The 17,720-nt window shown below is 42.1% G+C and overlaps 1 protein-coding gene across 1 annotated transcript in view; it reads right to left on the bottom strand.

Annotated features, from left to right (window-relative positions):
* Positions 1-8,303, bottom strand: part of sorcs2 (sortilin-related VPS10 domain containing receptor 2) — a 278,645-nt gene extending 270,342 nt beyond the window's left edge. Inside the window, exon 1 of the mRNA XM_061066215.1 lies at positions 7,965-8,303. Within this exon, the coding sequence (XP_060922198.1) occupies positions 7,965-8,303 (339 nt within the window). The remainder of the gene's footprint in view (positions 1-7,964) is intronic.
* Positions 8,304-17,720: the final 9,417 nt, after the last annotated feature.

Here is a 17,720-nt window from a genome sequence, read left to right as displayed (position 1 = left end):
ATAAAGTTAAACAGCAGGGAACAATCTGAAGTTGGGGAAAGACATTCTTGGAGACAGTAAATGAGTCCGATTTTAAAAAGAGACAGAGACGAAACCAGCAAACACATCGAATGATTTATAGTCTGCGTTTTGGAGTGTCTCTCTGAGCAGCATGAACAAGGACACGACAAGATAAATGACGAGAAGGGCTCTCCTCACATGTGCAAACAATTTTCCACTGCCGAACAACCAGGGGCCAAATGAACTGTCTGTTTAACATGTGAAGCGTGAACAAATGCCTTTCACATTCAGTCAGAATTCTGAGACCTACATAGTGCATGTGTACACGTGTGTGTATGTGTGTGACCTGAGAGAGTGTGGCTCTGAGTTGTTGTGTCTGCAGACCTACAGGAGCAATTATTTACCATGCAAATACAGTCAAGCTCCTTATTATGAAATATTATAGTCCAGCTAAATACTCAATTTAAATTCAAGCAATGTCATGTATAGATTAGCAGGAGGATAATCCTTTGACATGACTGGCTGAAATGATGCTTGCAATCTAAAGGTGGCATTGGCAAGGTAACCACAGGGATTAGCGGGAAGGAGCGCGAGGATGAGGCTAAAAGATGGAAACACATAATGTTCTATATAAAGAGGGTGAAATGAACTGTAAATAATTGCAAGATACGGTAGTAAACCCCAATGTGCTGATACGCAGAGCAAATGTGATAAAATCATTGCTTTTCTGAGGGGTTGATGTTCATCAATGCTAGAAGGTAGTTTCAAGAAACCAATTTGAATTTCTAACCTTTAGTTAGATGCGGTGGGGATAACAACGTATCTTGGTCTGTCCAACCCTTTGGCCCAGAATGAAGTATCTCAATAATTGGACCAATTTCAATTTTGTACACAGGCTAAATGCTGACCAGAGGATGAATCCTAATTCCTTCAGTGATTGTTTCAGATATCCTGTAAAATATCTGCTTCATGGACTGGTAATAACTCTGGTTCTGAGGTTCATGGATCCTTGAGGATGTATCTAAGGGCCATTGGTGATCAGGTTCTCAATGCAAATGCTAAAGACAAATTAATATTTAATTTGTGTTGATTTTGTTAGTAAACGTTAAAAACTATTTTGAGAAAATGTACCACTTTCCATCAACACGAGAGACGCAGTGATTTCTCACATTGAACCCCCATATCTGCAGCTATTATATCCTATGCGGTAGCTGAACTAGTTAGCATCCCAGAGTATTGTTCGTTATTGGATTTTACCAAACAAGTTGCTTTACCATCAGAGAGGGGCCATGCACCACCCCCCACAGAATCGAGACATAGCCATCAATCTGTCAATCCTTTCCATGTCCGGGCCAATTGGGTTTCTTCATCTATACATGGCTGCTGTGGCATTGAGTGTATGAAGTGAGTGTCATATTTTTTCTTTGATTTTACATCCATGAAGATTTACGAGTCAGTAAATTTTGTGTTCCTCATGAATACCCACTCTGGAGAGCTCTTAGACCAGGAATTACCCACAATTCCCCTACGCGGTTAGAGGGTTGGAAGAGTGTTTGGACTGTCGGCGCCCCTTTTGCCACACATTCATCACTTACGATACTGTGGGACAGGCTTCTAGGGATCAGCAACACACACACACATTAAAAAAAAAAGGTGCAAGTGAAATGCCAATGTTAATCTCTCTCTCTATGAAACAATCGATACAAGCAAAATAGAGAGACCCTATTAAATGTTAGGCCGTTTCCTAATACAGATGTACACATCGGACACACACACACACACACAGGAGATAGAAATAGAGAAAGACGAGCATGGCCCAGAGTTCCCTGGGGCGAGTCAACAACTCACAGAGAGTAGAGAGAGAGGCACAAAGAGAGCTCTTTCAATAGTGGAGGCTCTCTTCATTCAGAGGGCTGCTCTCATATTATACAGCCTCATATCCCATAACAGGATCTCTATGGACTCACTAACTCTATAAGCACGCATGCACGTTGACAGATTTCTTGTATATAAATGCCTTGGTAAGCCCTCAAACATGTAATCTTCATTAGTACACGGCAAGAATTTAAAAAAATTTAAAAGAAGTTTGTTGTTTTTTTGCTTACTTTCTTTTACCCTTTTCTTTTCCCAATAAGTTTAAATTATGCAGATTTTTAGATTTTGTAACATATCAGCCTCCGTACCAGTGACAGCCGATGGTGTTTACGGGTTTGTCCATCCTATTCTCGTGAATGCAATACATCAGGGATGCCCTCAGGGAATGTCAACGCACAAACATTCACTTGGACTCAAGGATGACCTGAATACAATTTGAAAGGTCAAAGGTCACTGTGACCTCACAAAGCACAACTTTTTGCCCCGTGAATGTGATCGAAACGCCTCGCGGGGAATTCTTTCACATTCGTCACAGACATTCACTTGAACTTAGATTTCATTTTGGCAGTCAAAGGTCAACGTCACGTCGGCCTCACAAAGTATTTTTATGTTTTCTTGAACATTATATCTTAAGATCAGCTTCACTTTGACTCAACTATGAACTAATTTGATTTTAGTGTCTAGTGACCTTTAAAAAACATTTTGCCTCGTGAATTTAATATATTATTATAATTATTATTATTTGTGCAGCTTTCAGGCCATTCATCACAGTGATATTTTTTATGCCATTACTAGGAGTCACCAACATGAGACCATTTCTAACTCCTCCGCATACTCGCTGTAAAGTTAGAGATAAATGTTTGTTTAACTGTCACTTCCTTGCCTGGTCGGTATCTGTCCTGCATCACTCTTGTGCAATTTCTCACTCTGCCACTTTCTCTTTTTTTTGTTTCCTCTGAGAATGTCATCTTTGGTTTCCTCCTTGGCTCTGCCATGATGTCCCCACAGAGAATGGAGAGCTAGTTGTCTCCTATAGCTAGCTGCTAGCCGCTAGCTGCGCTGGTTGCAGGTTGTACCGTTCTAGCATGGTACACAAAGAGCATCCAGGGGGCGCTGTGGCAATGGCAGACATGTCATTCTCCTTTTAAAAAGTTTAAGCTGTTGTGATAAAGCATAAGAGCAACCTAGTGTTGCTTTAATATGGCTCACAGTAATGAACGGGGCTGAGGTAGAAGCAGGAGAAATCCAGAGAGAACTCAAGGGCGGGAAAACTGAGCACAGGTGGAACTCATCAGGAACAGTAGCAGCCAATCACAGGACACAGACAGGAATTTAGGCAAGAAAAGTACACAAAGAGAAGGAGTTTCAAAATAAAACAGGAAATAATGTGCTTAAAATGCAAACCAAGAAAAGACTAAATTCTTCTACGCTTCCAAATGGGCTATTTAGAATGTTTCTGAATCAGGGGCCATAAAGGGGCCACAATTTACACAGAGGGGGGCAATTATATGTCATCCATGCACAATTCCTGACTCCTGACTTTCCTTGTTCAAGCACATTGTTTAAAAAAAACCTACTGACAGGACAGGGACACCTCAGATGCCAATCAGATTTCAGCTCCTGACCCTCCCCCAGTTTCTACCATAGTATCAACATTAAATCCATGTCGTGCTCTAGGAAGTTTATGTTCACAGCTGTCAGCATGATAACACGTTGACAATGTCTCTGAAGGTTTGTTTTAATGGTGACATTCAATGAATAAAGAGACTAAAAAAGGGAGGGACTTTCTCTTTAGGATATCTGGGGAAAGTAGAGACACTTTTCTCATGGAGAATAACAGCTGATGGGGGGGGATCTCCTGAGAGAGCAGCATATTTTGAGCATTATTGTATCAGAAGTTGGTTTAAATCTGGAATTTTAACGTGGAGAAATAACTCAGCCGGTGTGTGCAAGGGAATTTCTTCAGCCTGAAGCAGAGTGATAAAACAAGCCTGCTGCCTTTTTGTCGCTTTGATATTTACTTAATGGAAGATCTACCGTACACGCAGATTTACAACAGACACTAAATGTGCCGGATAACGATCCGAGTTGTACAGAAACATCCCTCCTGCCTCTCCTCTGAGATCTTTTCTTAGAAATTCTCTCTTTTTTGCTTATTCCAGTGTTCATGAATATTATCAAGAAGCTGCACCGGTGACCTTTGACCTCTTCCATAATGGATTTTCTTTTTAAATGCTGATGATCTAGATCCTGACTGTAAAGTAGGTATTTTACTGTTGCATTCTTCTGATCTTGATTCCACATCCAATTACTTTTTTCCCTTTTCCATCAAGATACAACCCACATGCACACTCTGCACTTCAAAGACACCTTTAGAGGAAGCCTTCTGCTGTAAGCCATCAACTGACCAAGCAAAGCTTGCCAGAGTGAAGTGACTGTCGCCATAGCTGCTTCAGGGAGAGAGGAGAGTAGACAAGAGCTGGTTTCAATAATAGCTCTCGTAAACATATCACATGCAATGATGTGCGGATTCGCTTGAATCAAAGAAAACTGCCATATTCATGTGAGCTCTGCATCCCCATCGAGTCACGGGTGACAAATCCCCTGTGCTGCCGACCCTCCTTATACCCAACAGTTGGAGCCTCAATAAAAAGTGGAAAACAAAATAATGAAACAAGGGAGGAGGCAGAGACTCAGTTTTTCCCCTCACCCATAAATCTGTGCACTGCTCATAAATGTCAGCCTCACGGAAATTGAACAGCAACATTTGTCTGTGTTTATTAGGCGACGATGAACTCGTCCTCTTTGACCTTTCAGATTGTAAACCAAATTAATTAAAAAGTAGGTTGAACCCATAGATGGAGCCTAAACACTTGGATGCCTGTAGATGAAATTAACATTATTTATTTATTTTTAAAAGTGGACATGTAGTTGAGGACGTTCATCACAAGAAAGGCTGCAGACCATTGGGAAAATGTCAGCTTTTTTTAATTACCTAAATGCCAAAGTCTCGTCATCAGTTTTAACACTTTGCATGGAGCAATGAGTAGATTTCTTTTTTGCTGTTGGAGCGTTTCCATGAAAATGAAATAGCAAATTGGTAAATTGAAATCAACTTTGCAAATATATATTTTTGATTGTCTGGTCTGGTTTAAATTTTTTTATAATGGAGCAATTAAAAAGTATACCTATCGATGTCAATAGCAGCTGATTTGTACTTTCAAATGTGCCAAAGCCTATGGGTTCATCAATTATATAAAAAATCACTTTCAAGAGGAACTCTTAAAAATGCAGTATTCAGTATCAGATGCAGCCTATAGAAGACTCTGACAACCACCACATCAAGCAGCCCAAGTCTCATAGAAATAAAAACTTTTCAATATTCTATTTATTCATTTTCCATTCCAACATCAAAAAAATGGGGAAATCTTTAATTTACATTGCTCTGACAAATGAATACTACACATGTATTAAATTGAGTTTTACATTTTTTGTATTTCATTAATGAGATTGAACTGATCCACAATACACGGCCCCTCATGTTTTATTTGCGTATCGGCAGTGACTGATTTGAGTGGAGTAGAATCTGTGCTGAACACGGAGGAGTGTTGAGCAGAGCGGCCGTGAGCGCTGTGCCGTAGAGAACGTGAACAAGGGATAGAAACTCTTACCATTTCACTCCCATGCTCCGTTTGGCTGTTCACATGAATATTTAAATGTGGCTGATAGCAGAGTCCGGTGTGAGCAGTCCTGAAGTCGCCCACATGCACAGAGAACAACAACAAAGCCGTCTCATGCAGATCATCATTGTCTGGAAGCGAAGATGGAGGCCGCTGAAGTCAGTGTTCACGGATTCATTCATAAGTTGAAGTGCAGTGGACGGCGGCACATTCATGAGCAGATGATAATAAGGATAAGGAGAAAGAGAGTGTTTTTAATTATGGCTTTAAAGGGTTAATTTACTAAAGCTTCAGGATGTGGGGGGGCTGCTCCCGCCAGCGCAGAATTGGGATGAATGTCGATCAAGTGACATGAATTCCAATATTTAAAATGTTTTATCTGATATAAAACCACAGGAGGACAAACATAGAGCCCAAATCATAATTGATTCATAGTTCACGGGATTTATGGTGTTCAAAACTGATCTGAGTCACATAATAAGAAATCAAGCATTGGATACTGAACGCAGCCTCATACGATGTACGTGTTTCTCTCCGAGTCTGCACATCACTGTTTCTCATGATTCAACTGCCAAGGTCACATAAGCCGTTTACAGACATGAAGTGCAGGGGATGTTGGTACAATTGCATTCAGAGTTTTTCTTTCAGAAATAAACCACGGAGCAGGAGAGTCTCGGCTCAGAAACATTCACAACAACACAGACATTCTTAGGAGCGTTCAGGTAAGAAATGTGCAGCAGGACATAGGCTAATGTGTTCATACAGCTGCGGAGATCACATTTGTTTGGTTAAAAAACATCATCTCTTGTCTGGAGTTTTAACTCCAGGGGGGCTGGTCCAAAGGCATCTCACTCGGACATTTGCGTGTCATATAGTGAGGAGAATTTCACATTTCAGTTTAACTTTACAGCTGTGGAGCTCCAAACCTCACCATTACCCTGACAGAAACACTCCTTAAAGTCTAAATTGTGTCTCAATCCTCACTACCTCCTCTTCTCACGACACACTGTGTCACTTTGCAAGATATCTGGCAGGAAAAGTTTAACATCTTCAAAATTCTCAGTGCCATTCCAGCGTGTCAGGGTCTCTGCTGCAGCTTTAGTCTTGAGTGCAGATGTTACCATTCACAGTATCATTCACCAGCCAGTTTGTTTTTGTCCTGTGAGCAAATCTGAGTGGAATATTTAGGGCTGCTGGCTGTTTTCGCGGTCCGATCATTTCTCTCTCTCTCTCTGTCTGCAGGCAGACGCAGCACAACAGCAACGTGTTCCACCGACAGAGGGCTTCTGATCTGGAGAGATGTCCCCATTAGGCACCACCACTCAGGGCGCCTGTCAGTGTCCATCACAAAGACTGCTCTTGTTTCCATAGAGGAGCTGCTGTCACTTTACAGGGCCCAGAGGAAAAACTGTATGATATTCATATTGTGACCTTTTCATAGTTCATTGCCTATAATCTCAATTTTAAATGCCTCTAAACATATTCACAAAGTGCCAAATTCAGTGTCTCTGGAATATCAGAGATGCCTCATGTCTCCTGTCATCACTGATCAATCCATGAGTGACTAATGTTCCTGATATCTGCCCAGCATCTGTCTGAAATGTGTTTTGATGGAGACACTAAAAACATGTGAAAAAGTGGGCTACTCAGTTCCCCGTTCATTCCAAATCGTGTTTCGGTGCCCAAGTAAACAAGGCGCTGCAAAATTCATGGATAAAAAGCTCCATCAATATTTCAGTCGTGGCTTCGTGTGACTAAATCAAGCAGCGAGCCTGTGTGTTTAGTGCGCGCAGCCCGTCTACACCCGGCTCTGTGCGCTCTCAGGCGCGTCCTTGGACTCCTTATAGCATGTTATCGCGCACAGTGGCATCAGTGTCTGTTGATGTGGTTCTCAAAGTGAGGTCAGGGGATCTGGTCGAGGTCGGTAATCGATCTAACAAATAGTTCCCTTAGTGAAAAGAGGAAGAAGTATGTAAATAAAATGCGCACAAAGGACACAAATAACGAGTTTCCCCCTGAATGCTTTGCGCGGCGGTCTGTAAACACAAGAGCAGGATGCTCGTGACCCGGGGCCGCCGTGTGATGTAATGGAAGTCTGACCACTGACGGCATGCGTCTGTGACGATATGACATGGTTACAACAAAGCCCAGAGCTCATCCACATCACATGGACCATCTGGATGCGTAAAACCACCCCGCGCGTCCCGCTCTCTGCGCAGCGTGCGTGCGTGCGTGCGTACAGGCGGCGGCTCTGAGAACAATAACTTGTGAGGTGTGATGGTGTGAGTGGTGAGGTGTGGTGGTGTGGCTGGAGAGAGGGATGGAGGCGCAGCAGGGGGATGGTGGAGGAAGGTGCGTGGACCAGCGGATCGTGACGGGACAGGCACGGGGAGGGGAGAGGCTACTCACGCTGCTGTTCTCTCCTGTCCAGTGAACCATCGCCTGGTTGTGGGTCGCATCCCCTTTGAGCACGAAGGAGCTGCTGAGCAGGGACATTTGTTTTTCCCGGGATAGTGCTCTCCTGAAGCGGGGCGAGCTCCCCTCGTCCCCGTCCCTCTGGAAGCCCGGCGGGGAGCCTCCGTCTCCGACGCCCGTGTCAAACGTACGGTCCAGCCCGCCGCGGCGGGTTAAAGCCCCGGTGTCACAGAGCGCGGGTCCGGGCAGAGCCATCCAGGCCGAGGTGGTCAGCAGGAGGACGCAGAGGTGCGAGGGGAAAGAGAGAGGCTCTTTGGGGCGCAGAGGTGCCATGCTGTGCGCCGGAGAAGCACTCGTATCGCGGAGACTGATGGAGAGACTGCTGATGCTTGTGGTAGAAAGATAGGAGTCCACTGTAAGCCGAGAGAGAGAGAGAGAGAGGGGGGAGATAGTGAGGGAAGGAGGGAGGGAACTGGAGCGAGGGCAGACAGCGGGAACAACGTGGACGCGTCTCGGTGCCAAGCGCGGTCCTCAGGGCGGCGCTGCGGCGCCACCTGCTGGTCAGCTATCGCAGTGTCATCCTCAAGCGCTGTCCCACATGAGAGGTTCACATTTCAGAGCGAGCTACTTCACAGAGGCATCGGTTCTATAGTAGATTTTATTGAAAGGGTTTGAAAGTGATCATTTCATATGAATGGAACACATGAGGTGATCTGATGCTTTGGCGTAAGGAGAGAGTGACGTAATAATCAGTAAGATGAGATAAGAAAGTCTTAAAATGTTCACCCAATGGGAAATGTGTTACAGCAGCAAAAAGTGACAGTGAAATATAATTTTAAGGAATCTGGTGACTAGTGTCATTAGGAAAATGTTAATCCGCACATCTAAAAGATCTATAACACAACAGAGTATCAGATGTCTAGGAAGAAAAGTCATGATAGGCAGGAAAAACGTGCTATTATAAGAATGAAGTCAAAATGTTCCCAGATTAAATTCATGATGATAAGGCACTTGTAATATTATGAGAATAAAGAAAAAAACTTCTATTGATTTTTCTGATTTTAACGCATAGTAATCTTCTGATATTCTCTTTATAAAATGATAGCCTAAAATGATTACTTTATTAATATTTATTTATTCTATTAAAATATGGCTTTATTCTTGTCAATTATGACTTAATTTATGTAAAGAATTTTAAAAAAAGACTTCTTAAAATCACAGAATTTTAGTTTATTCATCAACTGGGTTGAAAATGTAGCCGATAACCCAGTGTAGAATTATAGCCCCAACACTTTACCCAGTGGTAACGATGGGTTGTTGTAACCCAGTTTTTTTTACGGATATGACTGATGTGTTGCCAGTTTGAGACAATGACAAGAAACAACATACTACAATCAAACAGTGCCTGTTAGTGTAGAGTCATTTCTTCAAGCTTCTAGTCCTAAAAAAGCACAGCCCAAAACAATTGAGTTTTAAATCCAATGCATCTCCGGTCAGTTGCTCCTAAGTTCTCTCCGGATGTGTGTGTTTTCTGTTGCTTTATCTTTCAAATAGATGTGTGGACTCAGATGACATGAGATGACCTAAAGCACGAAATGTAAACACTCGCCCAAAAAGGGCTGTTAGTCCGCTCGCCTTCCTCACTGCCTGTGTGGCCAGCTGGCAGAGAGGTCAGAGGTCACATTTGATCCCGGTAAGTAATACCTCTCCTCTGTGTCCTCCCTCCCCATCCAATTATATCTAGAAGTACTGGACTAACCCGTGAATGTGTGGGGCAGGAGCGGTAGGGGTCGGACATCTCGTCAGGTCAAACGAGGATTTACCGTCTCTACATGTTGACGTTCAGCCGCAGCCAGGGAATCTTAACTATGATTTTTTTTTCTGTTCTTGTATGAAGATTATTAGTTTTGCTGATCACGAAGTGCAGCAAGCAAAGAAGACCTGGAATGGAACCAACTCAATTTGATTTATGCAGAGAGAGAGAGAGAGAGAGAGAGAGAGAGAGAGAGAGAGAGAGAGAGAGAGAGTGAGAGAGTGAGAGAGAGAGAGAGAGAGAGAGAGAGAGAGAGGTTGAAAAGTACAACAATATAACAATCAAATCAAATAAATGAAATAAACATAAGGTATAAATATGGATAAATGTAGAAACTGAGAATTTGTGAAATAAAACCAATTATTAAAATTAAAGCAAATAATAATTTATTCTTGAAAATCCGTGGAATTCTGGTGATTCTAATATCCAGGGCCAGTATTTTCCACAGTAAAGGGGCATAACAAGTGTCCTCAGCCGTACTTTTATGGGACTCATGAGGACCATTAAAAAGAAAAGCAGTGGAGGAGCCCAGTCATCTGACTGCAAGATAAAATGAAAGATAATCTCTGATGGGCCGGTCTCAGCAGGAGTCTGCAGTTAAAAACAGTGGGGTGTGCTGTGGAAAAGGAGGAAGACAACACAAACGTCCAATGTTTGCTGTGAACACAGCTTTCTTGCTGCAGTATTTAATGATCTGCAACTCTTTATTCAGATTGTACTTCAGCGAGTGGACAACTGCTCTATCAGGCCTCATCAGGCTCAGGTCTCAAGGGTGGCTACTCATTTATGGGAAATTAATGAATTGACTTAGACCTTGTCTTAGACCTTGTCTTAGACCTAGTCTGCGAATACTTTCCCCCCCCCTCCATTCCTGCGACCTTATTTGAATAAAATATCTCAGAGAACGCTCAACAAGCAAACGAGCATGGAGAGTTTTTGAAACTGTGTAATGTGACAGGGGAAGGTTGTTAAGAATCCGGGGAATCATCACCAGCACTGACGTGCCCTCGGCCCTATGAGCTCGGTAGCTTCTTGTAAACTCATTGGTTTGGTTCAATGGTCCCAACTAAAACTGTTCATGGTTCATGGTTATGGACTGTTTTCGGTAAATAAACCTCAGATGAACCCACTGGAAAGCCAGAGTGAATAAGAACACAGGGTATTTATCTGCCGAGCGTTTAGAAGCTACAGGAGCAGATAGTCTTCTCAAACCCAAACGGAGCTGAAAGGAGAATGAATGTCTCCGTGTCTGCCAACATGTAATCCACATCAACTTTACAAGGTGATTATATGTCAGTGCTGTGTTTACTGCTGGTGCAGCGCTGAGAAAATACACATGAACACGCACACACGTTTAAATATTTTGTTTTGTTCCCAGCAACAAACACATGTCACCAATTAGAAACCTCTGGAAATGCGGTGGTTCTTCATGCAGGAGACAATTAAAAAAGTTTAATAGTCACTTAAGTGTTTGATACTCAAAATGTCTTTCTTCTCATAAGTGTGCAAAAAACAATAACTTGACTTGAATAGAGTTGAATACCAAGGCCCAACAGTTTCCTCATGAAACCACATTATATTCACTAGATCTGGATTTTTATTTGTATCTGCATCAAATTAGACGTGCTCATGTATGTCAGTCCTCTCAACAGGCCAGATTGTTTTTATCCGGATCCAATCATTATCTCGGGATGTTGTAAACAAAATCCTGAATCCATCCCTTTGTCCAGATTCGTGTCAAAACTGTATTGGTTCTTTGTTGGCCCATGTTCCATCTTTCCACCACGTTTAGAAGAAATCATTTGGGGTAATCCTGCTGACAAACAAAAGAGCAAACCAGAATGTCACTTTGTAGAGTTGAAATCTCCACCAAGGCCCAACAGTCCTATTATGAAACCACATTTAAATTCACTAGATTCAGATTTGTATTTGTATCTGCACCAAATTACACACACACACACACACACACACACTCATAAATATCAGTCCTCTCAACATTCCTGGTTGTTTTAATCAAGATCCAATAATTATCCCCTGGGAAATCTGGCAAAAAAATCTCACAAAGAAATAAAATCTGGGATCTGCACCAAAACTAAATGGGTTCCTTCCTGACCCAGACCACCACCAAGTTGTCCGTCACGTGGTTTTTCTGCAATCCTGCCACATAACAAACCAACAGACCAACGTAAAGGGGCAAAAATATAACCTCTCAGTGGACGAAAAAAGATTTAAAAAAAAATTCAAAGTAGCTGAATTCTACTGCAAAAGCGTACCGCAAATTTCCCATGATGATTTAACACTAAATGAACAACTATCACCAATCTGCTGAAGAAGACTGTGGTGTGAATGAACGCTATGACAAGTAGACCTTGAGTTAAAATGTGTGTCCAAAGACCGACCTCAAATGATGTTCTTTTGGACAATGTGTAAAACCGAGTTGTGCTGCAGAACGATGTCTCAGTTTGAGGAAGGTTCAAACATATGTTCAAGCAGACGAGGCTGGACGGCATCATTTCAGCTGCAGCGCTTCTCAACGCCGGCCCTCTGGTCTTGCTGACCTGTGAGCAGTATCGGTGTTGAAAAAGGTGATCCCTGTTAATTATTTACATGCCTGTTGTTGCTGCTGCTGCTCGGGAATAAATGGACGGAGCGGTGTTGTTGGCTCAGATCAGTGCACTCGGGTGTCCTCAGTGGCAGAACAGGAGCAGAGGCAGTTTGAATATTTGATGGCTGCGAGGGCAGACGGCGCATCAGTGTAGCAGAAAAGGAGCGGGGGGAGAAGAGAACACATCCACACTATACAATCACTATATCACTATCACCTCGGGTTTGTGTGCATGTTGCTCCATTTTCTGACTCTTATAGTTTTCTTTTCTCCTCGTACAACTTGAGAATCGACAAACTTGAACTGTAGTAAAGTTTTAGAAGTGAAAACACTGTTGTTTTTTCTACCGCACAATATACACCCTCCTAGGAACCACAGTTAGTTATGTCTTATTTATTTGGTCATTGCAACAAAACAAATTAAAAGTCAACACTAAATAATGCAGGAGCCTGGAAAATGTTGAATAATTCAGTCAATGCTGATGATATGTATTAAAAGGAACAGTGTCGGAGTTGATTTGGCAGCACTTAAAAAAACGTCCGTGTGATCTTGAACATAGCCCCACCCTCTGCCTCGAATTGTGCTTTTATGCACAAGTGGGAGGTGTGCAGATGATAGCAGGGTGTGCACCCTCCATGACCTCTGTTGTCAGCACGCTGCCTGTAATTGCACCTCCTTAACCGGAGCATCAGTTTAAATATTTCATACCGCTGTGTGTGTGTGTGTGTGTGTGTGTGTGTGTGTGTGTGTGTGTGTGTGTGTGTGTGTGTGTGTGTGTGTGTGTATGTGTGTGTGTGTGTGTGTGTGTGTGTGTGTGTGTGTGTGTGTGTGTGTCTGCAGTGAGTCTGGATATAATGTGCTTTAATTTAATTTAAATGACAGGTCCAACACAAAAGTCAATTAGCGATTACATCGAAACCCTAAACTGCATTTGTCCAAATGTTCATGCTCAGCAGGAGAATTGAGTAAAGACAGAATGTTATTCAAATATGTCTGGAGAGAGTTTCTGTGTCCCATCCACTTACATGGAGGATTGGGCCTTAAGACCTATACTGCAGCGAGTCACCAGTGGGCGATTGAGACTCTTTGGCTCCACTAGTGGGAGCATTCCGTTTTCCTACACAGCCTACAGTTAAATGTAACAACTGTTTTTAAAATGCACAAACATCTCCATCACCGCCTGGTGGCTACATGGTAGGTTTTCTCTGTAAGAGAAACACTGGACACTGATGAGCTCAATCGAATAACACCCTTGCAAGAGAATGAAAATATTTTCTAAGGAACATTTTTGTCAAAGAATTTTTTGAGTGCACATATATGCAAAATATTTTCAATGAAGAGATATGTTGGTGAAGGAATGCATGAATGAAAGAATGAACTCAGCTGATCATTCAGGTGATCAATGAATCCTGGAGCTATTTGGAGGCCACAGAGCGTCAGGCCCTTCTCGTGGTTCTCCTGCAGCTCTATAAAACAAATGCACATTAATCTTCATAACACCCAATTATCCCTGAACATTTCATGACGAACAAAGCTGCGTTCAGCGGCATGCTAACAAGCTGGACTCCCGCCGTCCAAGGATTGCTTCCCCCTGAGTTGTCTCTCCACTCAGAGGATGCATGACCTGTTTTATTCATCCATACTTCTCATTTGCAAACAAACACACACCCACACACACATAGACACACAAAGACGATGCTACAGGCACCAATGAGGGCCATGAAATATTTACTGAATTTCGTTGGCTAAGAGGTTATACTGGGGAGATGCACTCTGAAATATGTCTCTGATTTTTTCCATCTCTCCTCTCAGAAGTCTACAATTACATCCTCACATTATATCTGTCATGAACACATTAAGTTGTTTTAGGAAGATGATGACGTAATTTTTACGCCACACACGAATGCCCACCTATGCTGGTAGAGCAACACATGGAGCAGAAGGTGTAGCCTTACACGGTATAATAAGGGCGTTAATCATACTTATATGCTATTGTTGCTCAAATACGCAGAGCTGGCATTCAATGTGTTTTTCCTTTGCACACTTTTCTGAAGATGGAAGCATTTGTTGAATCTGACGTAGCAGGTTAGAGGAATTTAGGAGAAGACGATGAGCATGTTCTTGTGTGAGGCCCAATGTTGGCAACAAGGTATTGAATAAAACATCAAGCAGCTGAAGAGCCAGTTATTTTCATCAGATGAAACGTTTGTGATTTTACCAAAAAAGATCAGGGTAAAACTGTTTCTAAGCTATTATTCTATTGATTTTTCCTCATCATTGAAGCCATGTGTGATGATCATGCTTTGATTTGACTGTTGCAGCATCAGTCAAAGCTGAGATCAGACACAGCAGCAGCCAGTTTTGTTTTGCATCAGTGAAAACATGAAGTCAGCGACAGCTCTGGTATTTTTCAGCTCTCTAAGAGAATCTGAAGTCTGCACATATCTGGGTAAAATAAGAGCAAAGATGGTGACTTTGTTGATGTAGGAAGAAAATCACTGTGTGAAGACGAAACACAGCAAGTTCGCTTTCACCTCAGTGCATGATGTGGGGTGATGGTGGGAAAACATAATGGTTTCTTGAGAAATAATGTTAATTAAACTGAAGCTTTCAGTATCTCCTACTCTTTATGTTGTTGTGCTGTTGCCTTCTTTGTGTGTTTACAGACTCTGACACAATAACACATCACCAAAGCAACACATTTCATTGGATTTGTTGTAGATATGCTCCAGAATCCAAAAGACAAATGCACAACTACACACTGTAACTACAATGTCACAAGACTCATCTGCATTCATGTCAATAATTGGGCTAATTGCAATTACTACCACTGAGGTTTCACTCATTTGTGTTTGTCAGTCGTGCATGAGGTAATTTCACAACTGCGAGCCAGCTTGAAGAAACTTTAAATGTCTTGGTAAATTTCAACTAATGTTATATTTTACTTTGCTTTAGTGTTATCACTATTTATTCCTGGTGTCTATTTTATTAAGTTTTATTTATCATTCTATTATTATATTATATATAACCTCTCCTCCTCGATCGCAGTGTGTGTGTGCGTGCGTGAGCCTGCACTGTGTCAATAGCAATTAAATAATAATAATAATAATATAACAACCCCAATAATAATAATAATAATAATAATAGTGAAATTATTTGACTGTGTGTATGAATCCTTTCCGACATATATAAATAATACCGTGATGTCAGGGAACTTGTGACTTGTACATCTTTTGATATGGTTGAGCTGAGGCCACAGCAGGAATGTGTTAGGATAGATGTTTGATGCTTTGTGTCGGGAGCTGCTGTGATAAGATGAACCTCGAGAGAGTCTCCACTCTCATGAGGAGAACAGGGATCTTGACCTAGATCGTAATCTGCTCCCTCCCATGTGGTGTAACACTGAAGTGCTTCCATTGTACTTCAAGGGTTTTGGTTTGACCCTTCGCGTGCATGTTAGATCAAGAATCTACTCTGTCGACATAAACTCATAAAGACAAGAAAGACAACTGAGGCTTTTGTCCACTACTGATTAGAAATCATTTCTCATCAATTAGCCGTTCCTACACAGACAAACTCTCAAGTCAAGGATTAACAGTTTTTCTTTTTTTTCTTACTCTGTGCACTTCTTGATATAATCATTTTGAATTTTTTTAAATGAAGATATTTATCCTGTTGCCGTTGCTTCCAGCTGATACATTGGAGAAATAGACTGTGTTATAAACGCCCACAGCATCACAAAGGTGGTTTGAGTCGAGTCCTTCGGAAACATCAGTACATCTGCACTAAGTAGGGATTTTGTGAATTGCCAGACACTGTACTGGTTTGCGAAGACGCAAGTTTACAGAGATCTGAAGATGAAAAATAAATAAAAGAAGTTAAACAGTTATTTCTGCTCAATTCTGATACAGAGACCTGGGCAGGGAAAGGATGGATAAGTAGGAGGACCCCACACAATCTGTCAAAACGGAGCTGATTGAATTTGGTCAAATTTCTGAGGTGAAAGGAACTAAATTTAATAAAGTTGTTGACATGAGCTTCACAATTTAGTTGTGAATCAAATGTTACATAGAAGTTCTGGCTGTGGATTTAATATTGCTTACCAGTGTACCAATAACAGTTTTTCTTTGCCTGCTAGTTATTAATGGCATTAAGCCTGTAATCGTACAAACAACTATTCTCCCCATTTCAAAAGCCGACATGGCGAATGGAGCTTCATCCAAGATCTTAAAGCAGTGAATTGTTCAGGCTCCAATTTCTGTATTCCACAATATACTGGCCTCACTCCATTCTAATCAAAAAATTCTTTAGTGTAGCACATTTGTGTTCTGCCTTTCTTTCAATCCCACTGGCCCCAGACAGCAAATGTTTGTTTGCTTCCGCCTTTGAGTGTCAGCAGTGTACATTTAAAAAGGCGCCACAAGGGTTTTCAGCGCTCCCCTTCCATACATGCTGCTGTGGCAAAAAGAGACGTTGATGGACTGGTGCTCGCAGGTGGTAGCACGTTGCTTCAGTCCGCCGATGACCTCCGACATGGCGCCTGTACACAAGACTCAAGAGCCGCAGAGCATCACTGGCCAAGCTGCAGTTCTGACAGCAGAGAGTCAGTTACTTGGAATATGTTTTGCAAAATGAATGCCACCTGTTTTCACTAGACAAGTTGCTCTCTGCTGTCTCTCCTCCACACCTGAAACACACACACCTGTCCAAAATCCTGGCTCCATTCACCAGCCACTGGCTCTGTTGACGCTCCCTGTGGTGTATTACTGTTGCGGTGGACATCTCTGCAGCGGTCTATCCGTTTGCAGTCACCAGATTGGTTAACTAATTATCACGGGAGGAAAAATCAGAGCACCTTCTTCTCTCTTGGTCTGGGAACACGAGACCGTTTTATTAAGCGCATGCGCAACAGGTTACAAGTGCACGCAGGCACAACATGCTCCGTGACATCATTACCTGTGCTATATAACATGGCATTGCTCACTCAACACTCCCACTCAAAGACATGTGTATAGCTCTCTCTATAGTGGTAAATAAAAACCAAAAATACATAACTCCAAAATAAAACATTTGGTATACTGACAGTGTTCTAAAAACTTCAAAACTTTTTCATCTGCCAGTTCACATTTACATTCCAAACAAATACCCCTTGAAACTTTCAAACTTAGCCTTTGTCACTGGCTTGGTAAAGACATCAGCAACCATGTTTGCAGTAGGACAGTATTCTATAGATATCTTCCCTTCTGCGTGTGCAGACCGTACAAAGTGATACTTTATATCTATGTGTTTGCTTCTCTGTCTGCATACTGGGTTCTTAGATAAAGCTATCGCC

Source organism: Limanda limanda, chromosome 22 (assembly GCF_963576545.1).
Source record: "Limanda limanda chromosome 22, fLimLim1.1, whole genome shotgun sequence".
NCBI classification, from domain to species: Eukaryota; Metazoa; Chordata; class Actinopteri; order Pleuronectiformes; family Pleuronectidae; genus Limanda; species Limanda limanda.
The sequence above is the reverse complement of the archived record's forward strand: the minus strand, read 5'-3'. Positions and strand labels throughout refer to the sequence as shown.